General features: G+C 34.5%; 1 protein-coding gene across 1 annotated transcript; it reads right to left on the reverse strand.

Moving 5' to 3' along the window:
• Nucleotides 1-5587: 5587 nt before the first annotated feature.
• emb (exportin-1 emb) lies at nucleotides 5588-15594 on the reverse strand. The gene is made up of 4 exons (XM_085960244.1): nucleotides 15472-15594; nucleotides 12039-15037; nucleotides 11793-11936; nucleotides 5588-7759 (listed from the first exon to the last, which is right to left on the reverse strand). Exons 2-4 carry the CDS (start codon nucleotides 14928-14930, stop codon nucleotides 7613-7615), a joined length of 3183 nt encoding a protein of 1060 aa, XP_085816370.1. The 5' UTR covers nucleotides 14931-15037; nucleotides 15472-15594; the 3' UTR covers nucleotides 5588-7612.
• Nucleotides 15595-26547: the final 10953 nt, after the last annotated feature.

The following is a 26547-nucleotide window of genomic DNA, read 5'->3' on the forward strand; positions in this document are numbered from 1 at the left end:
TTGATTAATCTGCTAACACTGGTTATGAAATACGAGGTTTTAATTCCATATTTGAAACCATGAGACCTGAGTTTTTAATATTTGTCGATAGATGGACAGCATACTAATCTAGAGATCCGAGGTTTTGATATGATTTAAAATGTTTAAATTTTGTCAAACAAACTTCATTTTTCCATAATATCGGACTTACGAGGTCTTAATAGTAAGGTGACAATATTGCCTTTAGCTAAAACATGATGGAAAATAGTTGCTTTTACTTCTGAAACACCATCTCATCTCGTATTCTCTTTCTGTTGTAATTTTAATATTATTTTGCACTTACCATATGACATACTTACACAGTGGATTTTGTATACAATTGAGTTTTCCATGGCTGTTTGATTTAAGTATTAATTATTATTTTACATTATTGTTATTTTCATAAATAAGGTAAATAAATGTTTACAATAATCTCTCTGGTCTTTTATTAAAAAATTAATAACGAAAATGAACACAAGGGTTTTGAAAATGTTGAAAATATAATATTATCGACACTATAAACCAATGAGAATTTCAGTCATCATCGTGTGTGGCAGGATTCCCTACTATGTGCCAAATACCAATGCCCAAGATTCGACAGCAAACGATTATTTATAATTTAATGTTATGGTATACATACGTTCAATATATTTCCAAAAAATATAATTATACTAGGTTTTATACTTGCTAAAAAATCTGCGCCGTCAGATACTGCCATAGTAATATCGTGAGGTATAGAAAAGGTGTGTCGCTAAATTTCAAAACCCGCTATAACACTTTTTTGAAATAATTAAGATATATATTATATTTGGATTCGTTATTAAAATCTCTACATAAAAATTTTAACGCCTCTTTCAAAATCCGCTACGATTGACTGTCATTTATGAAACAAAATCAATGCGTCTATCAATTCCCGCTATAACACTACTGAAACATTCAAAAACCTTGCTAGTTCAAAAAGTTTTTATTGATTTTCTCAACATAATGAAAAAGTGCTATAGCGGGTTTTGAAACTTAACGACACAAATGTTTAGTTCGATTTTTATCCAACAAAAAATACAGTGGTTGATGTTTTATCCCAGTCCTTCAAATGAAAACCAGAAATAGGAATGTTAATTTCTTTTATGTATAAAGTGGCCTAAAATTTTGATTTACAATTTCTTGCCTTATCGATTTCAAAACTTTGTTTTTGCTCTTCCGTGTGTTCAGTCAGAAATGACCACATGCCATGTTTTATGTAATATATTTATTGACTGTCAACATTCTTATTATTTGACAGTAATTATTGTCATTAATAACAGTTTTTTTGGGTACATAACTCCTATGTACATACGCACGGTTTAGTTTACATTCTCTTAAAATGATAATAAATAAAACAGCAATCACAATTTTCAAATGTTTTTATTTCTAAAATATGCTTGTGGATTCTCAAACAAATTTCCATAACAAAGAGTTAAGTGCGGAGCATGTCATCTCCGAAACGAAGAAACACTAAGACCACCTGTCGTATTAACTTATCCCAATATTAGAAACGCTACATAAATGTTCATGTTAAAATGCGGCTCGATAAAAATGTTCTTTACATTACGGAAACAAAAAAAATAATTCATCGCCCGTCAGACGCTACCCACAAACCGTAAGGCAGCGGGCGCTCCGATAACCTTCAGGACCAGCCAACGATGTAATCATATTTGCACAATAACTTAACCTCAACTAAAAACATTAATAAGAGAGAAAATAATGAATAACCATATTAAAGAGCACCCAACAATGACATCAACGAAATCCAATGAAACATTCAACTGCAGATATCTATAATCGATTTTACTCTTATATATTAATTATGTCATCAACATTGGATAATAAAATTCAAACATTAAAAAATTTACAGTAACCTATTATACCGTAACATTGAATCAATCAAAGTGTACTATGTCGATAGGCTTACTTCCAATTTAATTGTTTAAATCTTTTTACAGTTGGGATGCATAATATCGTAAAATGGCTTCTTGAATTACTTGTCAGATAATGTTCGGTGTTTCTCAAGTTTCTAAAAATAACATAATTTCACGGTTAGATCTTTTTTTATAATATTTATCGTGATAAAATATAAACGAGCCTCGGCTTGAATTAAAGCGGCCCCCCCTTAACAATAATTACCATTTCCTCACTGAGACTGTGTAAAGCTATCATATTACTACAGAAGACGTTTGGTGCTGTGTTACAGTAGACAAATCATGACCTACTAAATACTGAACATAAAAATCTTTTCAATAGTGTAAAAGAATGAATCATTCAACATTGTTGAGAAAGTTAAAACAACTGCCTCATGCTGTCAAAAATTGCAGATTCAATAAAAACTCCGTCAAATCAATGAATAATTAATTTTAAAAAACTGTGGAATCGATAAATGCATTTTAAGACATTGAATTTATTGAATGTAATATTAATCAAATGTAAACTATACTGAAGAGTCAATAAACATGATATAGTAAAATCGGTGATTATATTCCTTTAAAATAATCTTAAAATTAGTGGCCTTCACATAGTTACAACGAAAATCACAAACAGATTTAACAAAACAATAAAAACTGAAAATAAAATATACAAGCAACATATTTTTATATTTTGTGTGCAAATATGATCCCAACGCTGCGCGGGTGTTTTAAATTTTATGAAAAAAAATGAGGTTTAAAAAGGGGAGTGGGGAGCGGACAATTCTTCCACAAGTGTAAAGGCTAGTAAAAAAATCCAACATTTTCTTGTAAAAATCTCTATTTTATGCAGACCAAACTTTCAAAGTGCGTACAGTCATACGGCAGTCACGCACCAGACACCGAGCTTGCCATTCCTGTTCTCAGCCACACAACGCCCAGTCGGACATCTCCTAATTAAACTATTATAATATTATTAATATAATAAATTCACTCCGGTCGTCTTGTCGCATTCGTCATCTCAAACCCCGCGCTGTCACAGCGCCGCCGCCGCCCTGAGAGCCCCCTCGACGCCCGACAAAGGACCCCGCCCGGAATCGTCCGCCGGTCTCCTGCCGTCGCTCACGAATGGACACGACACCTCGGAGCGGTACATCTCAAACTCATCTGCCTCCTCTTCTTACCCTACCTCCTACAGCCCGTCTATAACTACCTTAAAATGTACAAATGATCGGAAGTATATCACCAAATACCAATATCATCCAACTCCTCGGGGTCGATTTCCCGATGCTCCGCCTTCATAAGATATCGATATCCAATACACACTTCTAATATACAATTCAATCGTTTCGAAAAATATACATCAACCTGATCAAATTAAAATAAAACAAAATATATACATGTAGTACACAATCCAGACAATTTAGTATAATGTAAAATACATTGTATATCTTAGAAAATATTAATTTTATTAAGAATTTGTATATAATTGTATACTCATCATACCAGATGAAAATGTCCTCGAAAGTCATTTCCAATCATGGCTCAACGAAAATTCAGGAAAGAATCCAACAGTTCACATTTTTTGTAATTATTAACCTGCGTTTTCAAGTGACCTATTAATAAAACAACGAGGCATATCAAAAGTGATTGTTATTATTGGGCTAAATATATTTTTTAAGAACACATCAACAAAAAATATTCTTTTTACCCTTGTTAAAGCTAATATAATATAATTGTATGTCAGCCAAATTCCCTGAGATTTTACAAATAATATTACAAATTCTTTCAACCGAAAAAGTTTGGAAGCCACTGCTCTGAGCAAATGAAACAGGTCCTAATCATTATTAATTTATATGGATTATACACTATTAGTATAAATAGCATGATAACACTATTAAACTGATTAACTGCATACTTTCAGATGACATGTTTATTTTTCATACAAGTATAAAAAAACTTTTCATATACTTTATCAAATTGAATACACAATATATATTTCTCATTAACATATTCAGATGATTATAAAATCTATTTGTATGCATGTTAAATATCTTTTAAACTCATCATATCACACATACATATGGTGGGGTTACTGCCAAATGTTGGTAAGTCTCGAAATCATATTGTTACGGAGTAATTGGAATTTGAAGTTTGACATGCCCTCAAAGAAAATCAGGCATAATGCTAATTTCTATATGCCTTACGTGCATGTTCTACATATCGGATGACCTTGATTTTTTTCTAGCATACATATATATATACAGACACATAATTCATTGTTAACTGTAAATACCTACAAAATCGACTTACCAACTTTTGGCATACAAGAAACATATATTTTGAATTTTCAATAAAGTTTGTAATGATTCTTTTTATACTCACATCAAGATGAAAAGTAAGTAACATTTGATTATCCAGTATTGACACATTTGTGTATGAGAAATAAAACTTATGTGAGGCTACACATATTATAATATATTTACATTGGCGTACTCTTATACGTTGGGAAAAAAAATTGTAATCAAACAAGTCGATGATAGTTTTTTGAAACGACTGTCAATTTGCCATACATATAACCAAAGCGAATACCAGTTTGCAGGCATCAACAAATTAAAAATGTTAATTAAACCTCAACTGTCAACGTTTTCATTTAAATTTCTAAGAATCGTAATTTTTAAAAGAATAGCCATCGGACGCTTCACAAAGCGGAGCACCGACAATGAATAGAAATTTTAAATTGATAAAAAATATGCGTCCCTTAGCTGTGTAAATACTTTTTAGAGAATATTTCATGTTCGAATACTTGAAAAGGGCCAGTTTTCTAAAACCGAGTATGTATATTAACTGCACACCCGTGCGTTGCTTTCCAAGAATCCTGCATTTACTGTAACTTAAATTATTTTAGGGAAAAAAACGTCGGTACATAATAATATATAGCAATGTTTCTTTAATACAATTCAATTTTTAGGTCGAAAGTATTTTTTTTTGTTTTAAACATTGTAAAAACACGAAATTTTCGACATATAACCTACAACATCATCTATCCAACGAATAGAGGTTGATTAATGCATAGTAAAACTTGCTGATAAAGGCACCGTAATACTTTTCAAGTGTACAAATCTGTGTAACAAGCTAAGATCCGGACACGTACGTTTTTCACGTGAAGGAAATTCCTCGAATAATATTTTAGTTGCCCCGGTATTAATCTTATCACCTAATGAAAGGCTCACGGAAGAGCTGCACGGGTTATATAGTAAGACGAAACGAAAGCCGTGCCCTGGCTCGGGAGACGCCGTCGCGCTACGATCTCACTATAGTTCTAACTAAATAAGTACGACGCTTAAACGGGGGCGGTGGACATTTACGTTAATTAATACACGACCGACAACAAAAATGTTTCTCTCTGTCTCCGGAACGTCTCATTTTTTAAACACTAATTAATCATTGCCGAGACAATTTAAAAATGCAACTAATTTTAGCATTATAAACTACAGGAAACTGATAAATCACAAATGAAAAATATTACAAATTAACGCTCACCATGACGATCGGAAATAATTATCTGCCCATCTGTGGGCCTATTTTGTAAAATCTTTGAAGAATTAACAAAACTCAGGAAAAACTCGATTGGGGACATTTTTATAATCAGATATAGGAGCAGTTGTGATAAGTCAAAAATAACAAAGCGAACACGCATCGGTCAAAACTTTAGTTACATTCTCCAAAATGAATATTCTTGATTTATTAAAAAAAACAAGAAATAATATTTATGTTAGAAATGTATCTCTGAGAAATAGGAGTGAAAAAAATCACAAAATAGGCTTTTCATACATACTGATGGGACCACATAAAATACTTTCATCGTAATGATTTGCAATTAGTTAATTATAATTCGTTAAAAAATATTACTTTAATACACGATTCCATACTTCGTAGAGTACGGAGATTAATAGAAATATTAATATACAGCCTAAAAATAATTTCCTTAAACTCTTCATAAGATATTAGTGTTTTGCATACCATTAACTACAACAGATCGATTAAAAGTCCTGAAAAACTAGTCTTTAATAATACATAATAATATATATGCATGTATTGATCTGATATTGAATTTTACAATCAAAAACGATTATTAAACAATATTATTAATATTATAAATGCAAGAGTTATGCAGTATAAATGAAATAGAATAATGTATTCAGTGAAATTTAGCTTAGAATAGACAATCGTACATATCCAATATGACTTTGGATAAAATGAAACATTTGAACACATTGATAATTTTATTTTAAGGCAGTTAAACTCCAGAGCTTAGAAAATAATTAATTACACATTAAAAATTTAATTAAAACGTAAGTATACTGAGAAAAAAATGCAATAGATTCACCTTCCAGACCACTTTACGACATTTCATATTGGTCCCGTGATAGTCGAAATGTTTTATGAACGATTCAGTTTCATTCAAAAGAAAAATGAAAGTAGTCTTCTCTTCGGAAACCATCGGATCTGGGGAGATATTAACTCATTTAGTGCTAACACAGCGAGTGGCGCGTTTGGATTAGTTGGCCATTAGATACAATTAACATGTTATTTAAATATGGTAATTAAAAGGTCAGCAGTGGTTAAAAGAAAACGCATGATATTGTATTTCAAAAAGCGGTAGTGGAGAATCAGTTTTTTGTGTTCTTAACACGTTTCTTAATCAGCTAAAACATAAGGCCTAAAAATAATTTTGATCAAGTAATCGAATAATATTTAAAATATAATGCCACATTCAAAAGCTCGTTCCAAAAAAAAAAAAAAAACCATAGACAATATACAATTAATACAAAGCATAGAGTTAAGATTACTATGCCCGGCTTGCGAGATGAATGATTCAAGAGTTTATTTGATAATACAAAAAAAGAAATAAAAATCAAATTAACAATGTGCATTGATAAGACAATAAAGTAATAATAAAAAGCAAAAGTAATCGATGCACTTGAAATAACCAAAGATTCTAAAACAAAATCAATATCCTTCCACATAATTATGAAATGTTTTATCTTCCCAACGTGAATTAAAATAGAAAGAAAAAGGATCTCGGAGACAGAGAGGATGGGCATCGAACACACTAGTTTACCGAACATAACAGTACAAGAGAGGGCATACAATCTCCATCGACTCGATCCTTGGCGCATGGCAAATCGTACAAAATGCATCTTATCAGTAGCAATGTTTTCGAAACCGAAAAGAAAAAATCCACCATCTCAGTTTCAATGCAGTTTCTCAGATGAACCATCTAACGACCGTTCCCACCTGATTCCGGGTAATATCCGTGCACTATAAATAACAGTTCCGCACAAGGATATCCACCGTACAAATCCACACTTCGACTCAATCTTTATCATCGTAAATAGTGACAAAATATTCACTTCATTTTTGTCTAAACAGACGCACTCCGCGTTTCAGGTGACATACAAATGAAAGGAAATAAACCAATAACAGCCGGATACTTTTGAGGATCGTAGCTAGACAGAAGGAGGCGTCATCGGAGAACGCCCGCATCCCGGAGGCCGATGTCCATACGCGACAGAACCGGTGAGGCATCGGGGCGAGTCGAGAAGGGTGGTGGGGGTGACACTGTGAAGGCGGAGCTGCAGGGGTGGACCGGGGGGCTAGTCCTGCATGTCTTCCGGCAGCTCGTGCGGATTCAGCACGCCCGGCACCGACATCTGGACTCTTCTCTTCTCCTCTTGCGCCTGACGGAGGGTCGCTTCTCTTTCCTCCAGGAATAGATCGCTATCATCTGTACCGGTGTATTCCTGCAATCAAATCACCATTAAAGACATGCATATATCCAAAACAAAACTAGGACCCCATCCATAGAATGAAGCTGCGTATGGTTATAAGCCACACGGTGTACAAAACTTATGATTTGGGTTCATGGAAATTTTGTACATACGCATCTGGCCGTGGCTGTACACCGAATGCCTCTCTATCATGTTTCACAAATCGATTGCCAAATTTGACAGATTGCGACTGACAGCCCACGTTTGTTGTCAATTCTCATACTCTGGTTTTCTTCTGTTTCATTATAATTGAGTGAATTATTTTGATTATTGTCCAACGGTATTATCTATTTTACTATTGAGACTATAACTGCTGCTTCATTTTATTCAATCATGACTGCTTTATTATTTATCCCTAAACTTCGCTTTTGAAGATGAAACTAACCTACAACAACGCAAATTTCATAAAAGCTCTTTATGAAGAGTAAATGGGTATACTATCATGATAAGCATTTGCTTTTTATTTGTTTACCTTCCATGTCAAATAATAGTAATCGTGTACTTCTCAAGAGATTTCCTATGTATTGTAATGATTATAATATTTATTCAATTATGTTTATTCGGAATTCAGATTATCCGGCCATATGTAATTAATATAAATCAATAATTAATGTAAAAAATAATAACTAGCAATTTTAACATGTTTCATTACTACTATCTAGCGACAAAAAGCGAAAATTGACATTGTGTATCGTTTTTGTTTGACATAAGAAATCCCATAGATATCAAGGTTGTCAAAAAGTGACCATAGAGAAAATTATTCTTCTGTTTTTGTAAAAGGAATACTTCATCCAAATATACGAGCATACCCAAACACCGTTACTTGAATGGAACATAATTGAACATGGCGGCATCCGATTATATGCCGGCGCTCCAAAAGTCTGAGGACAATAAATCATCCGATTTGTCTATACCCAAAGACCGTTATTTGAATGGAACATAATTGAACATGGCGGCATCCGATTATATGCCGGCGCTCCAAAAGTCTGAGGACAATAAATCATCCGATTTGTCTATGCTCTGCTACTGATCAACGAACGAATAAAAAATTGAGTTGCCAAAAGTCAAAAGTTGCGATTATCGTAATGTCTTCTGATACAATTAACAAGTTTTTTATAACAATTTTGTGTTATTTATACCTATGTAGACTTACATAAAATAATATAGCAGTGAAAACAATACAAGTTTTACGTTTTATTTTATGAATTTCATAAATACAAATAAAAAATTATTGATAAATCTCTCATTTTCTGATGTGTAAATTAACAAATTAATCAATAAAAATGTTTAAAACAAATACAGATTTTTTTTCGGTCCGTATGATTGCGTATTAATGTCAAATCGAATCAATGGACGAAATCTGGCAGCTCGGAGAGTAAAATATCAAACATTTTTGAAATCCAACGAGCCTGGTCTGCGGATTTAAAAGTCCGCAGATATGGGGTGCTCCACGCGAAAAAAAGTCACTTGCGTGCTAATGAAGCACAGGCTATACAGACATGAACCCAATTCCATGAAAGATCTCATATCGGTCATAATCGGTTATGGCGTAAGACCACAAGGAAATAAGCCGCATTCGACATCTTATTTCTATGGATGGGGTAATTTCATAAGATAATAGTGTAGAAAATTTGACAGAATCTGCGTGTACATTGTGCTGATGTCAATAAGAACATAACAAAAATAAAGACCAGTGTAGGAGAGCTCCAGTTTTAATATTGATATACAAAAGTCACCACACTTTGTAAAAACAATATTTTGATGACATAGCAGTATCCCACATTATTCGCTGCAATTTTATTGTTAAATTAGAATAACACGGCAATAATTAGAACTCATGAAATTAATCAGTCCACTGACTCTTAATTCAACACTCTTTCAAAGCGGCTCATTTTCATCGAATACTTTATATTTCTAAAAAAACAGTACAGGAATATTTTTCATCTCGAATCATTCAAAATTATAGTATTTTTGGCATATTTGGTTAAAATTATAGTATTTTACATTTTTCGCGAGTTCGAAAATATAGTATTGTACTGTAATAAATTATAGTACGGTTGGCAACACTGCTTCACATCCAAATAACGGAAACGTGCTAAAGTGGTAACTGTTAAGAACACAGAAATATAATAATTGGATTAAATTATAATTGAAATGTAAAGAAATCATACATTAATACAGATCCTATCTGTATCAGGCAGGTTTCTTTGGCTACTCCATTGAAAACCATCTGGTATACAAAGGCTAGATCAACATTATTACAATTTATTCATGAAGATCACCTATATCACAATCATATTTTGTAAGTAAAGTGATCTTTTGAATACCTATTGTATAAGGTAAGATAATGTTTGAAACTAAATAAAGCAAACACATTTTTTCAGGTGATGAGTCACGCCTTTCATTGGTGTCAAGATGTTTTAATGACATCATCAAAACATAACTGCTCACACACAAAAAACAGTCCAAATTATAAGGCTCTTTGTGCAATATGTAATAATATTATTAACTATAAAAACTTTTATACCAAATGAAATTCTTTATGCAAATATTATTTTAAAGACTCCTCCTTCCTATCCATGAATAATAACCAAACAAACAAAATAATATTAAATTTAATTTGGAATACTAAGTCCTTATGTAACTATAAGGTAGCCAGCAGAATAACACCGTAATTGAATAACATTATGCACTAAATCAAATGACATTCTCAGTAGACTAAAATAAACAGCTTTAAAATGTTGTCTTTTACTACGTAAGTACTATGTGTTTAACATTGGGATTAAATCTATCAATATAATATAGCACTCATTGAAATAATATTCCCCTCTCAAGTCAAATCTATTGTAATGTAGAAGACACCAAACCTGCAACAAATATCTATGCAACACGAGAAAACATTATGTAGCATCTTCGTAGCATTGTTTTACTTCCAAACAGAAGTCTGCAATCCTGACTATTGCACATTGTAACACATGTCGCGAGCCTAATATTCAAGGTTCTAAGTATGCATCCTTGAGAAAACAAACCCAACAATGAATTAGTATTCTTCGTAGCCTCATTGCTGCTTTTGTTTCCCCAAGGACAAACACTCAGAACTTTGAAGTTCTCCAGTGGAGATGTGGCTATACATGGAAGACTAATCCGCACGCACTCAATTACCAATTGTTCTTATTTTTGTAGAAGATTTCACAAGCGAATGAGATTCAGGACTAATTTCTTTTTGATGGCATGTTGCTTAAATTCATGAATGTAGACCCGGTATAATTGAAAGAGCCAATTTTGAATCATAATAAATGTTGACAACTACTCCATTACAGATTTTTTAAAAGACATTTAAAATATTGATTGAAAATAGTTTGAATTCTAAAATACTTTGTCTTCTATTATCTTTCTACCATGTCCGATCCTAATAGGATCATAATATGGGCCTCCACAGAGTAGAGGTTTGTATTAACAGATTTTGTTTTTTACGAGAAATGGATGTCAGCCACTTGCTCAACCTATTAGGTCCATAGCCTGACAGAGACAAATTGAAAAACAATGTGTACTTGCCGGACCCAGGATTCGAACCTGGGACCCACGGCGTTATAGTCCAAAGCTCAAACCTTTATTATCTGTGTATTTAAACTGTTTAATTGTATTTTTTTATCCGCAAGGACACATTATCTAGTAAAAAATTCTGTAACTGTGATGAATACAAAAAAATAGGTATCAAAAGACAAATACGAAAGAGTTGTCTTGTGTAAATTAGCAACACAGGAAATAATAATTTTATACATGCAATTATTGCAATGAAAATGCAAAATTACACACTAATAGAGTAGCCCTAGCACAATCTGGCATGGTCGATGTGCATAATAAGTATGCATGTGCACACAGTACATAGATCGCATTGGCACGGACACTGAAGCAAGCCAGAGATCTGTCCAAAGCTCAGTTGGTGAGGGCACACATTATAATCAATATTTACATTCACTATTTGATTGAAAAATGTAAGACTTACTCTAATTTGTACGAGGAAATCTCTGAGATGATCCTTAAAGCCGTATATATCTTGATTTAGGTTGAAGAGTCCTTGAATAGTGATTTTAATCTGACTGTCCGTCAAGTGGGGGAATGCGCCTTTGAATAATGTCGCCACATATTCCTGGAAGCAAATCATAATTTGTAAATTGCAATTCAAATATATGATCATACGGAATAAAATTGCATTTAAATATATAGACTGGGATCTAAAGGATACACCCACCTGTATGTAGAGCGTATTGTCAGCGTGATGTCCCAGGGGCACGGTGACCTTACCGGCTTCGACGAGCGAGAAGAGGTAAGCCAGGATAGTGGCATGCATGGTGAGACCGGCCGTGTGCGATGTGTCAGTCACAACGCTGAAAACATGCTGCAGCACATCGCAGAGGTATGTTTGGTAGAAGCTCTGTGCGGCCAGCGGGTGCTGCTCCACGTTCTGTAACAGCTGGTAGAGGATCTGGAGGCCTGTGTCAGCCACATTCCGCATGGTGTGCTTGAACGCCCAGATAATGGAGTCCAACACGAGCTTGAATTGCGCGGGTGGTATGCTGAGGAAGGCCTTAAAGCAATGGTTATTGACAGCTTGAAGCAGGAGGAAAAAGTTAGTTCGGTGCTCTGGGTACTCCTCGAAATCTTTGTTGATCATCTCAAGAGTGCACTCGAAGACAGCGTCAAAGATCTTGGGCACCTCGGAGGTGATGTGGGAGGCCAAGTTGTTAACGATGGTGGCCATAGCGGCGAGGACCTCAGGCTCCCGCGCTACAGGCACGGCAGTGCGCTGATAGTCAAGTAACACGGCATCCAGCAGAGGCGGAATGAAGCTCTCCAGGACCATGGCGTGGTCACTGGAGCGGGACACCCACCCCGAGATGAGTTTAAGTGTCTCTTTCTTCACTATCCGCATATTCTTGATGAGCGGCTGCTTGGTGACCACCTCCCCGTTAAGGGCGATGGCATGACTGATATTCTCTGAAAGCACCTTGTAGACATTGAGCATGTCGAGGTAGATGCGTCCCAGCTGCACCACATAGGTATGACCGAGAGCGATGCAGGCACGCACGTTGGTCTTGAGGATGCTCACCAATTGCTTGACGGCCTCCTGGTCCTTGAGGATGTGCACATTGCGCGACGCCTGCGAAATGATATCGTCCCACACTTGGTTGGGTAGTGCCATGTACTTTTCGATGAGCTGCTCCTGCGCCACCTGATCCACCTGCGCTCCGATCATGTAACCCACAGCCTCATAGAAGGTGTGCACCTGCTGCGTCTGCAGGTCGCAAATGATGGAACTGATAGTGCCGAGGATTTCATCGATGAAGGGGCACGCCTCCCCCGGCTGCAGAGTCACGAAGAACCGTCGACACTTGATGGATATCTTTATAAAGGTGTCGCACGCCATGTCCTGCACGCCGTCGTGGGTCTCGTGCATGAACTCAAACAGCTTGTTCACCACTGTCTTCAAAAATCTCCAATGGCAGCGCAGGAAACGGGGGTACTGCCCTACCACATACATGATATCACTGGCGATAATAGCCTTGTTGTCTTTGCCCTTCTTCTGCTCACATAGCCCCAGCAGGTCCTTAATCACGGTCACCAGGAAGCGCTTCTCATCGTCCTCCATCATGGCACCTGAGATGGAGCCAATGGCCCAGCAGAGTGTGTTGAGGTTCTTCCATGACCACTCCGTCCCGTTCACCTGGTTCTGCAGCTTCTGTGTCATGATACGCTCCGTGTCGGCGAAGTCGAGATGCGTCAGGTAGACGAGTGTCTCACGCATATTCTTATACAAGTTGATGGCGTCGGTGTCCTTCATGAACTCGCGCACCACCTCGCCGTTCTCCGTTTCGACAACGAGCACTTCCTCGGGCTTGGCCATCCGTGAGATCATTATGTAGCGCACCTTGCTGAGCACGTCGGCGTACAGCTGGCGGCGGGCCAGCCCCCCCTTCGCCGGAGCGTGCGGCGAGTTTACTGCATACGGGGCCTCCTGGTACAGGTTGAATGTCAGGCTACTCCAATACTCCAGACATATCTTGAACACCTCCACCTCCTCTACCTCGGATATGAGCACCAGATAGTTGAGGGCGTTCATGAGTGTGTTATTGAGGCCCTTCCTCTCGATGAGGGCGCCATGCTCCTTCAGGTATGTGCACAGAAACATGGCTAGGTTCTGGATAAATTCTTGCTCCTGGTCACGGCCAGCAGCGTACGCCTCACGGATATTGGTAGACAGCGGCAGCATCGCCTCCAGCTGCTCCATGCTCTGCACCAGGAGGGCCACAAACATGTCATCGTAGTTGGGCACCTGTACCCCCGCTACCTCCATCAAGCAGTTAAGGGTCACATTTCTAAACATGGGCACGTTGAGAAATTTGAAGATGAGCGTACTGATGAGTTTAGTTTCGAATATGTACCCCAGGGGGACCCAGTTGAGAAACCTGAGCAATGTGGTAAGGGTGGCCTCTACCAGCAGAGCATTCTGCGAGTTCTCCAGCACAAACTGACAGAGGGTGTAGATCTGATTGAATTCGGCGCACATGGTGTCTTTCAAGTGTTTAGCCTTGGTCTGGGTGACCTGCCCTGCACTAAACACAAACACTTCTTCGCTGAGCAGCTTCAAAATAACCATATTGTTCTGGCACAAGCTCTCGTTGGTTTTGGACGCTCCCACTATATCGCTGATGAAGGATTCCCAGTTCTTCGGCCACTCTCTCTTGAGAACCTGAACGAGAATCATATTCAGCTTCTTGAGATACACTTTGTTAGCCTCCATCGTGACAGGGTCTGACGAGGTCTTTATTATGAGTCCCACGATGTATTTTTTTATCCCTTCGCACTGGTTGCGGGGCAATACCTTCCATCTGGTCTGAATGACCTGCTCCAATATCTGCAGAGCGTAATACTTTGTTTCCTGGTTGTGGGAGAACTCCAGGATGGTATCGACGCGAGTCCACGCGTCGGGGTGCTCTTTGAGAGTGGTGAGAATGTCCTGCGCCACCCGTTGCTGCTCTCCCACGGTCGTGTACAGACATTCCACTATACTGTCCAGCAGGGCTATGTCCAATTTCTGGTTGAAGTCTAGGAGATTAGACGCCTGTTCCGCCAGAGCCGCCATCGTTTCGGTCCCGTGTTACCGGCTACTTAAGGTATTATCAAATTTTCTACAGATACGTAACACGACTCTTTCTGTCTAAACGCAATCATTCCTCTCCTAATGCCACACTGAAACAAATAAAACGCGCATTAATATCCGCAATCACGAATAAAGACGGCGTTCGTTCTGTACCGTCCACGCAGAATACATGGAATACAAAACAAAAGACGTATTGGCAAAACTATGTTAAAGGGACAACCTAACCTACAATAGAGTTCGGTGGTAAAAATTGACGCAGTCGATGTCAAATCATTTTTTATTTTTACCATATTCATTGCTAGTCTGTGATAAAACACCCCTGAGAGCAGAAAACATTGCATTTTTCGAAGCGAAACATGTCAAACGCAATATCCACACCCCGGGTGCTGAGCTTCATAAGCCAACAGAATTTCACAAATATTTTTCGCCCGAACGCGAACCTTCGGCGGACATATAATATTTTAATTATTGAATAATGCATTCATATAATCATATGACAGAAAAATTAACCACTGAGACTTACTTTGAGATTTTTCACCTGCGGCGCAGTCAGCCAAACGTACTTCATACACACAAGGCAACCGTTGTTTTCCTAAACTTGCAGGCATAAAGTAGAGAGGTGGATATAAACTGCGCTTTGGTTACCATAAACTCTTGCCAAAGAGGTTAGTAACGACAAACAAATAAATCGTTATTATAACAGAATTTAAAATCTAAATGACATTTTAAAAATATTTAATAAATTTATTAGAGACATTTTAAAATTTATATATGCCTTCTACGATCGTATTTCATTATTTTTAATCGAATTAATTTTATTTGGGGCATAGAAAAGGCAATATGTAGACTAGTTACTCATCATTTTTTAATAGACCCTTGTCTATGGCTCAATAAATTATTTCAACAGGGAATATTTTATTTATAATTATATTTTATTAATAATTAAATAAAATTTTCTTTGCTTTCATTTAGAACTTTATTGAAAATGGTACCTACCTACTGTGCTGCTGAAATTAAAAATGAATCAAAAATCATTTTAGAGAGTTGGGTGCCCTGCCAAAAGCGCTTCAAATTAAACGCAAATTTGTCTCTGTGTACTTTACAGTTGATTTTTAAAGTGTTTATTAGCAATAATAATTAATATAATCTGTTAAATTGTTTTCAATTCTTAATATAAATTCTATAGAGTATATTTAAGTCATCTTAATATAATCGAGAAAGACGATTTTTCTGGACTTTTCTGACATGCTTTTCTTCATCTCGCTGAAGCTAATTTGTTACTTTCATTGGATCAGAATCTGAATTTATTTATGATGATATTTTTATTCCTTTATTGTAAATCAGATGTAATTCGTTTTTTTTTATTACTAAAACTATTTATTAGTTGTCAGCAAAATAAATGTTATGAAGTGTTGCTATAATAAATTAATTATTGTTGCAAAAAGCGGGAAAATTCACATCACCTATTTTTAATACGGAATATAGAAAGAGTAGGTATGGTAAATTACCATTTTAATGGCGTCTTTAGATACCAGACCAGTAATTAATGCCATATTACACGAATCCTTAACAAATCTCATTGCAATAACTAAAACAGCTACACATTTTTTATGAACGAATGGGGGACTTAATAATATTAATGGCGGGAACTTTACCGGAACCTCTGTCATAAATAATGAAGATTGGTGTTAACCATACTGTCAAAATTTGAATTATTGCATAGTTAGCGCTTCCAAAACTATTTTGAGCCGCGATCCGACTATGAAAGGGGTCATATATTATTATTTTAAATGAATATTAGATAGATATATTTTATTAGTAAAACGAACATGTTTTATAGGTATTAATTATAAGCATTAGTAATTTTCATAAATCTTGAATTTTCTTCCATGGAATCTTCTGTGATTTCCCCATAGTCCCTGAAGCAAGTTTCATTTTGACGTAAGTGCCAATTTTTAATACAAAAACAAAGTAACCCCTCAGCTTTGTTTGGAGGCGTGGCAGGTCGACTAGCTAAGTGAAATAAACGTATCACAAATTTGCTTTAATAGTGAAAATAGTCATAATGTTTGAGACTTCCACGGTTGGTTTTTATCGTAATAGATTTTTGGGTCTCCACCGCGTGTACTTCTTCCTTCTTTCCTCGACATTTCGGACTCGTTGCAGAGGCCATATGTCTCTTGATAATGGCCTCTGCAACGAGCCCGAAACATCAAGAAACGAAGGAAGAAGTACACGCGGTGAAAACCCAAAAATCACCTATGGTGCTATTTTAATTCACATATTATTAACAATTGAGAATATATGGTTGTGCAATACAATTTGGTGTGATATTATGATGATTGATATACTTAAATGATAATTCACATGTAGGATTTTATTTTATATTTATCCAATATGGCGAGGGGACATATGTTACTTGGCTACTACAAAAGGGGGTCACAATCAGTACTTCAGTAGGTTTATTTGAAAATACAAAAAAATCACTAAGAATCCCTTTATTACAATCATCTCGCCCCAAGATGTATTGATGATATAGCTCTTGCTTGCAGGTTTCCATCACTTTTAGAAAGTAATGTTCACAATCACAATTCCTCGCTTACGATGGTTTTCACAACTTGTTGACTACCACGCCATTTATTGTACCCGTGACCGGAAGTGATGTGGTGGGACCATTAACTTCAATGTGCAGAAAACGGATAAATTGGCCCTACTGATGAAAGGATTATGCATAACAGTATACTAAACTGTAAACTGAGCAGACGACTCCTCAACTTTTGAAATGTGGCATTATTTTGTTAGTAAATATATTTGTATTGATGTGACGTGAAAAGAATCAGAGCTGCACGTGAAATTTTCGTCGTAAAAGTAGTCATTATGCTATTAAGGATTATTTAGACCTTCAAGACAGTATCAAGAGCTGACAGCATTTTTCTTTAAATATTGTAAGCCTTACAGTGTAAGGCATATGGGGTGATTTAGATTTAGACAGAAACTGTCAATTATTTTTAAAAAAGATAGTTATGTGGACTGAAAGATAAAACCTTCTTAAATAAAAGATGTCATCATCATCATTTTTCACACTGCAACCATGACCGGGTTTTGGCTACCTCGAGTAGCTTTTTCCGTCTTGGACATTTACATGGCCAATCATTCTTAAATCCTTGTTGCACAGTCCAGCCATCCAGGCCTGCTCTTGCCCTAAGAAGGTGCATACATAGGCCGCTCCTCATTACACCTCAGCCTCCAAATACCATTTTCTTTAACAGTCTCAAAGATATCCATATTTCTCTCATTCTGTTTGCTGAGGGCCCAGCATTCTAATCCATTCATTAATACCGGACGCAGGAGAGATATTTTGGTTTTCTATGAGGCAGCCTGGATTCCGAAATAATTAAAAAACTGCAAGGTTGATCCAACGATTTGTTTGTGTTTGTGACAAGGGACCAGATATAAACGAATGACCGCAGTTTCAATGATAAGACCGCTATTATCATAATGTTGATGCATTGTGCACAATTGTGACGACTATTTGGATGGTTAAGACGATTCCTGGGACAAATTGGATGATCACAACACAGGACAGAAATTGAAATTAAAATCGGTAACGGTAGGAGGAGGAAAAAGACAACACAAATTTACAATATAATATTCTAATTTGTGTTTTTTTTTTAATTAAGGTTGACAGCTTTTAAACATATTTACGCAAATTTACAATAATTACATATTTTGTAACATTTCAGTTGTTGTTTTTAGAAAATCTTTGGTATTTAAAAAAAAATACAAATACATAGTTATATTATTAATTAGGGATACATGGGATTCTATCACATTTTATATAGCTAGGTACCTACTCGTAGGGATTGAAGGTAAAATGAATGACAGTAGATTATAGTATGAAAAGTAGGTGATTTCTGCCGCCATTCTTATATTATTATTAAGGTAAATGACACAAGTATGACTGACGAATTACAAAAACTTGTACTATTTTAATTTGTGTATGAAACTTAATAAACTTATATAATATTAATGACAACGAAAATTTTTGATAGCTGAAACGCCACATAGACTTAAACAGTGATAGTGAACCTGTGACTCGCATGGCAATTTCAAGATACGCACATAAATGTTTAGAGTTTTAAGTTAGAAAAAAAATGTGATTTGATACTTTGCAAGAAGCAAGTAAAACACTGGCTTATTTAAATTTTAATATACATTTCATTAAATTATTCTGGAATATATATATGTGTGTGAAAGGAAAAGGCGAATAAGTCAAAAATCACTACCTAAAGAGAACCAAAAATAAATTGTACTAATTTGCAGTGGCGGCTCGTCTATATGCACTGCGGAACTGCAGCACCCCCAAACAAATTGAGAAAAATGTAATATTATAATACAAATAAATTTATGTATATTATATGAAAATATCAAAATTATTTAAGCGTGTTAAGCTCGCCCGCGCACCGATACATCCAATAATAATTACCATACACCGCGATGAAAGTGATGCATCGCGTGATTTCATGCAGTACCATTTTCGATAGAATATGCTCGCATAGGCGAAGGTGGGGCGCGGGGAGCGGGGCTCGCCACTCGAAGCTTAGTCTGGTACTGCCGTTTTGGCAGTATTTTCGTGTTACGAATGTTGTCGTATGACGTCCCCTTATGGAATTCCTAATAAATGGCGTTTTTCTTTCTCATTGCTCATTCTTTGATATGGACTAACACAACTTGTTTCTAGAGAAAGATCTTTAATTGGTCAGATACTCCTGTACAACAGTTCACAATATGTAAATATATAACACCAAAGCTACAGTTAGTTTTACAATATATTTTCATTTAAATATATATATCCTGGCAAGCAACTTTCGAAAAATCACTATAAAGTACATTCACCACAACTATGGCGAGAGGAGTGGCGAAGACTTCTCACCGAGCGATTATTTAGCGCTCACTATGAAAACACCAGTGGCTAAGCGTCAATTACATTGAGTTTCTTTACGAGCTGTTTGTTGGCGAATTTAAAAGCGGGCGATTCAGCTACTGCGATTTGATGATTACACACAAAACTTTCCATTCGCTGAGAAGCCACAAGCCAGCGACTATTTTGACAGAACGTAGTTCGTTTTTTTACCGGGAGGTTGCTACTGCGCAGACGCAGTAGGCCCACACGCCGGCGTGTAGCGTGTAAAGTTGACCGGCTTTCAACTTTTCTCAGTAGAGTGTTTACAACCTGCTTATTAGCTTGTTCGATGATTACACTGGGCGACTTTACAGGCAGATTGTAAATTCACCAACAAACAGCTCGTAAAGAAGCTCAATGTAATTGACGCTTGAGACTCCATAGCAAACAATTATTAAATTACAAGAATTTATTAGTGGTAAAAAAAATATTCATATACTTGTGTACTGATATAAATTAAATAATGACATCTGAATCTGTCTGACTGTATAAAAATCTCACGATTATTCAAGCCTACTCGACGTCTTCAAAATCTAAACAAATATGGAGGTGACAACAAAAACAAAAGTCCACTTTACATGGGTGAAAGCAGGCCATTAATCGGTTCTGTGCCTTCGAATGAGTTTTCTCGCTCTATGAGGTCGTGATCGACAGGCTGCACATACAAATTTAAGTTTAAGTTAAGTTATCTCGTCCGACTTTAAACTGAAATTACTAGCCACTGTCGATTGATTTGCACAATCTAAAAACTTAAACACACAGTGACGAAATTATCGGTATTAGGTACAGCAGTTTTAGTAAGGGTTTTGCTCTACATTCAACGTGTCGATAAAATTTGCGGCCTGTCAAATACTGCCGTAGTAATATCGTGAGACATAGAAAAGGTTAAATTTGAATGCGAATAACAGCCTGATACGGAGTCCGAAAGCAGTTCTATGTTTCTGCTGGAATGTAGTGATTTATAGTAATTTAAAAATTGCTGGCAAGTGTAAAAACATAACATAGTTTCTGCGAATTTCATAATATTATTACACATTTTTATTTTATACATAATTATGCATTTGACTCAATAACACAATAATGTAAATCATAATTTTTTTAGAAATATTCACTGTACATCATAATATTAAATTTCATTTTATAAAAAAATAAATGTCATGTCATTCAGTAACAGCGGAAATGGCAGAACACGAAATTTAATATTCTTTTTGTATTAAGTTTAGTATGTTAACTTACAATATTTCTATCACTGGCATAATTTTTTAATACTTAGGATAATATTATTATAAAAAGCTGCTGTTACAAAAATTTGATGCTAATTTTGAGTCAATCATTCTTTGGCACGTTCGACACTGAACAAAATATTTGTTAAAAAAACTTACGAACGACAAACTGGTAAGCCAATTTTATTGTAGATTGTCTTAAATATCTAATAAAAAATGAGCTGCATTCTTTGGTTGCAAAACATCAAGTAGTCTAAAATTTAAGCCATTCTTTTATTAGTTAGGCAACAAATTTATAATTTTAAAATGTCTCGATTTAATGTAGTGTGTTAATTAACGGAGTTTGCATTTAATTGGAAGTCACCATTTGTACCATTTTTGGTTCGTCCATGTCCATATATAATGTCACAACCTAAGGGGAGGGTGATAAGGGGGGGGGGGGTTTATTAAAAATGTGACATCACAAAACCAACAAAATATTACGTGAGGGGAAGAGTTTAAAAATGTGACGTTATGTAGATGCATGATATATAAAAGATTGTGTGCCAATCGGGGGAGAGGGAATCAAAAAATCCGGAAAATCGTGTGACATCATTTATGGACGATCCCTTTACAGCACAAAAGTAATTTCAATAAATTATAATTGGACTGCTTTATGCATTTGTACATAAAATGACGATACTGAGATAATTGTCTATTCTCAAAATATGCTTGAAATTGGTACAATGACAGTTCCTTCAGAACAAAAAACCTTTAGAACACCTTTAATTTCTTCTTATATAACTAGAAAAGAAATCGTAATAGTAAATTTTACATAACAAATAGTCAATCATGTGGATTGACTAAACGAAAGAGCTCACAAAACTGTATCCCTAACATGAAATTACCTATTTTGCACTTGTCATAAATTGATTAAAGACAACAGATGCATAAATGCAGTCCAATTATGAATGATGTTTGATGATGAATGACATCTTGGAAATGTATAGAAAATTACAATACAATGGTGAGGATAATTAATCAACAAAATAAACACTTACAGTTAGTTAGGTATTGATATAATATACAGAGACATAATCACACTGCTACAATGAAAGTATATTCAGACCGTTTGCGATGAATTTTAAATTGTGTTCAATAGGCCTTAAGGGTAATTAAAAGCACCTTTATTATTTATGCCATTATTCTCCACCATATCCAATAATCATGGACTCTGTAACGTGAAGGTACCTATAGGCTAATTTAAAACAAAAATTAGGACATTTATATAATCAATATAACAATATTTAAATTTAAATTAAGCTTGAGGAATACATCAAAACCTTTGTAATTCGAACATGCATAATTCTAAATTTGTAGTACTTAATTCCAATTTTTCGTAAAAAATAATAATCGTAATTCGAAAATTTTCAAATAAATCTGATAACATTACATATAATTTTATTGGATTTCTGGTATATATTTTTGGTTTTTTCAATAGTATTCCACATAATAGTAAGAACAATGGTAATTTTCACTTAGCATGTAACAAACATTTTGTAAATCAATTTATTTTGACATTTCAGTTACGAATTAAGAAGTTTTTACTGTATTGCGAGTTAATATAGTGTTATGCAAATATTATTGCCATACTAACTTATAAATCAATATTTTTTTTATCAAAATCTTGTAGGTAAGTACTTATTACTAGTTTTTTGTGTTTTATTGCATTACATAAAAAATATTTTCATCAGATCTTCTTTCTCGTCTTGAAGTGATTTAACGCGCTTAATGTCTTTTTTTTAAATACCACATACAAACAAAGGAAATGAAAATAATCTGTAGCTGTATTTATTGCACACCGATTACATTAAAAACTAATTAAACCTATTGTTTAGCAGTTTTATTACGTGTAACATTAAAAATAAAACGTTTACATATTATTATTATTATTTACGTTTACAGTACGTTTAACCTAAAGAATATCATTTAGTGTCAATACATTTTTACAACACTGATCATGCTTACAAAAATGTGACATTGATCATAATAAAAAAATAGTGAAGAACTATCAGGCATAAAATCATCTAACTCAATTTACACCACTAAGCGAAGAAGGTGCACTGATCCTGCTCAATTTTGATGGAGCTAGCTGCCATTAACCATTTTATGATGATTTTATATATATAGAGGAGGCAAATATGAGTTATTTATAGTCAGATTGTTTTAGAACACCATATCAGCAAGAGTTATACTGTGACAAAATTACAATTGTTTTTTGGTTGTCTAGTTAGTAAAATATATGACAAAACCAATAAAATTCTCATATCAAATTGCTCTATGTACGTTTTCCAATTTTGTACACTCGTTTAGGTAGATAAAGATTTATTCTATTATGACGCATGTACTACATGCTCATAATGTAGCTTAGCAGAACTAGAGAACTTTCTTCACCTAATGGTCGAACTGAATTTTATTAATCACAAAACAATACATTCATAATAATGCCGTGGAAACGATAATGCATTTTACTAAATTTCATAAGTAGTATAAAAGGTTTACACCCTCGTTAACTATAATATTTTCATACCAAAGTCTGTGTTATGTCATGGAAATGCTATTAACTAAACAAGGTAAAATTAACTTAATGACCAAAGAATTTCGACTTTGAATAGAAGCAGTTTTATTTTGTATTAAGTATTTTGAAGGCAGTTCGATTTGCAAATCATACGATTGTATGTGTGGTTGTATTGGTAACAATATGTTCATTATTCTCTTATATTGGCAGTGCCAAAAACAAAATGGCGGCTCGAGTTCTGTCTGAAATGTTTTTACTTTAAATAGACAGGTCACAACAGTATAAGTGTAACGCCTGAAGTAGAGACTGTGAACAGTAGGAGTAACGCCATGAAAGGACAATGCGATTGGTAGAGAATGGCGTAAACAAGTGAACTGTAAGAATGGTTAGAAAAAACAAACAAAAAATACTCATTGATATACCTAAGTAATAAAATTAAAAGAACAGATTAGAGTATGCGGCTCGCCAAGTATTTCTGTGGGGCCCGCGAGCTTTAATCGTATTTTTGAAAAATTTTAATTTTTTCTACATTTCAACACCTTTTTAAAAATTAAATTTGAATATATAAATTGCAACGTCGAGAAGAAATCTGCAAATTTTACAACAATCTTAATTCGGGCAAATTCGAATAATTTAAAAATTCTGCTAGAAAAATTTTGGTTATTTTTGGATCAACCTACATAATATGTGAACAAACATTTTCAGTTATGAATATCAATAAAAACTTTCTACGATCAAGTATCACCTATAAACATTTACAAGCAGTTTTAAGAATCTCAATTAAAAGATTAACACATTCAATTAAAAAAATGTTGATGTAAAACAATGTAAAACAGTTTCATTCTTCTCATGAAATTGTTGGCTATTAGAGAATCATTTTTTTATGAGGAAATTCTTTTTCTGTGATAATAAATAATGTAATGTGTAAAAATAGTAGGTAGTTTACTTGCGGTCCGCCGTTCATTTTATATTCCTAATATGATCATTCATCCAAAAAGTTTACCCAGACCTAGATTAGAGCATATATCCAAACAGTTAATTCCACACAATACCTTTGATACAAAACAGACTTCGGCATCATAGAAAAAAATTGGCATGTAATTTTGGCACTGTGTTACTGTTTAGCTGCACATTTTTTTTTTGAGTACATAAATTTATAATAAAATGAACATAGCATAGCTTCAAAATAGTACATAAATGAAATATTATTTATTACGCACCGGTTTTTCGTAGATTAAGTATATTAAAATTGTATAAAATTCAACCAGCTTGTTACTCCGGACATAAAATGATTGATTAAGCATTTAGTAAAATATCACTGGCCAATAATAACAAACATCTTTGGCCATGTTCTTTGTCATTTATAGAAAAAAAAGAAAAAACAAATGACATATCACTGATCAATATTGTAAACTGTCAAATTTTAGTTTTCAATAAAATTTTGAAATTTAAAAAAAGAAAAAAGCTGTACATATACAGACCAACAAACTTATCTGTAGAATGGCCAAAAATGGAACTACGAACTACCATAGGACGCCATTTTGAAAATTTCATTCGAATGTCAGATTTTGTCCAGTTACGAGTCTTGATTGGGTAGTTTTTGACAGTGGCTCCCCCATCCCATTCTTCAGATAGGTCTGTACATTATATTATGAAAATGATTTTACGACGTTTGCAAAATTTTCCACTATATGGACACGATTTACGCAGTTTTTGTGGATTGATTATTGAAATGATTAGGTGTCTCATCCTGTATTCAATAAAAATCCCATTTTTGGTTTTACAAGATAGATCAATGATAATATATAAATAATTCAACAGGCGTTTACGTGGTAGAACTCTATTAAGTATAATGGATTTAAAATAAAACTTTTCTTAATTCTTAATTTGAGTTATTGGTATTGACAGCTGTGCCAGACTACGAACACTCATCCTCGACCAGATTGATTAATGTTATAAGGGTGAGTTTGTAACCCTAGAACGCTGCCAAAATAATTTTAAAATCGTAGAATCAATAAAAACTTTCTTTTAAAACCGACAAATCCGTCACCCCAGTTCTATATTGTAGTAAATGTGATTTGTTTTTATGTTAATCAAGTTTGAAGATTGAATCCAAATATATCAACTATAGAAAGGATAAAGGGCGTAACATAGGCATAGAAATATAAAAACAAGATTATTAATTATCATGCATTTTAAGGTGATGTTTATTTTGTATTTTAACTTTGACCGAACACCACAACAAAAACGTTTTTGTGCCTCCTGTAAAATTTGATTTGTGTGGATTACGGCCTTTTTCCTTTCTATAGTCGATATGCAATATTGGAAGAGTAGAATTCTGGGTAGCCAAGATAGTATGGCAATTGATAAAATTTGGCAACCGTCAACCGAAGAAAGACCAAAACTACATACTATACTAATAATGTTAATAAAAAAAAAAAAAAAAATACTAATAATGTAATTGAAAAAGTAATTTGTTAAAACAAATTAGAATTAGGGTGACGATATATAAACAAATATAATTGAATAAAGATAATAATTAATATGAGACATTTGAAACGTGACAAAGTAACTATAACTAAATATTTGGTATTTGTTCATCGTAGAGAGCAATTGATTTAGATCGTAATATGTAATATTTATTATATGCAAGACAAATTTGTAACTAATCATACTCAATCTAATAACAACCAATTTTGTGTACAATTTATTAAAATAGTTATAATTATTTATTTGGTAAATGTGTATATACTTAGAACTCTTCATATTATTAACGATTAAATGGCAAACTGAGAAAACAACATATTCTAACGTTAGGCTTTGGTTGACATGAAGGCGGAGAGCCCACACAAGGCG

Source organism: Rhyacophila brunnea, unplaced genomic scaffold (genome assembly GCF_057557595.1).
Source record: "Rhyacophila brunnea isolate RB1 unplaced genomic scaffold, BYU_Rbru_1.0 scaffold_11, whole genome shotgun sequence".
NCBI lineage: Eukaryota > Metazoa > Arthropoda > Insecta > Trichoptera > Rhyacophilidae > Rhyacophila > Rhyacophila brunnea.

Excerpts from the sequence above, each read along its gene's own strand:
- emb (XM_085960244.1), bottom strand. The coding sequence starts at position 14,930 with ATGGCGGCTCTGGCGGAACAGGCGTCTAATCTCCTAGACTTCAACCAG. Across the intron at positions 11,937-12,038 it reads ACAATACGCTCTACATACAG|GAATATGTGGCGACATTATT; the intron begins GTGGGTGTATCC and ends ATTTGCTTCCAG. Across the intron at positions 7,760-11,792 it reads ATTTCCTCGTACAAATTAGA|GAATACACCGGTACAGATGA; the intron begins GTAAGTCTTACA and ends ATTTGATTGCAG.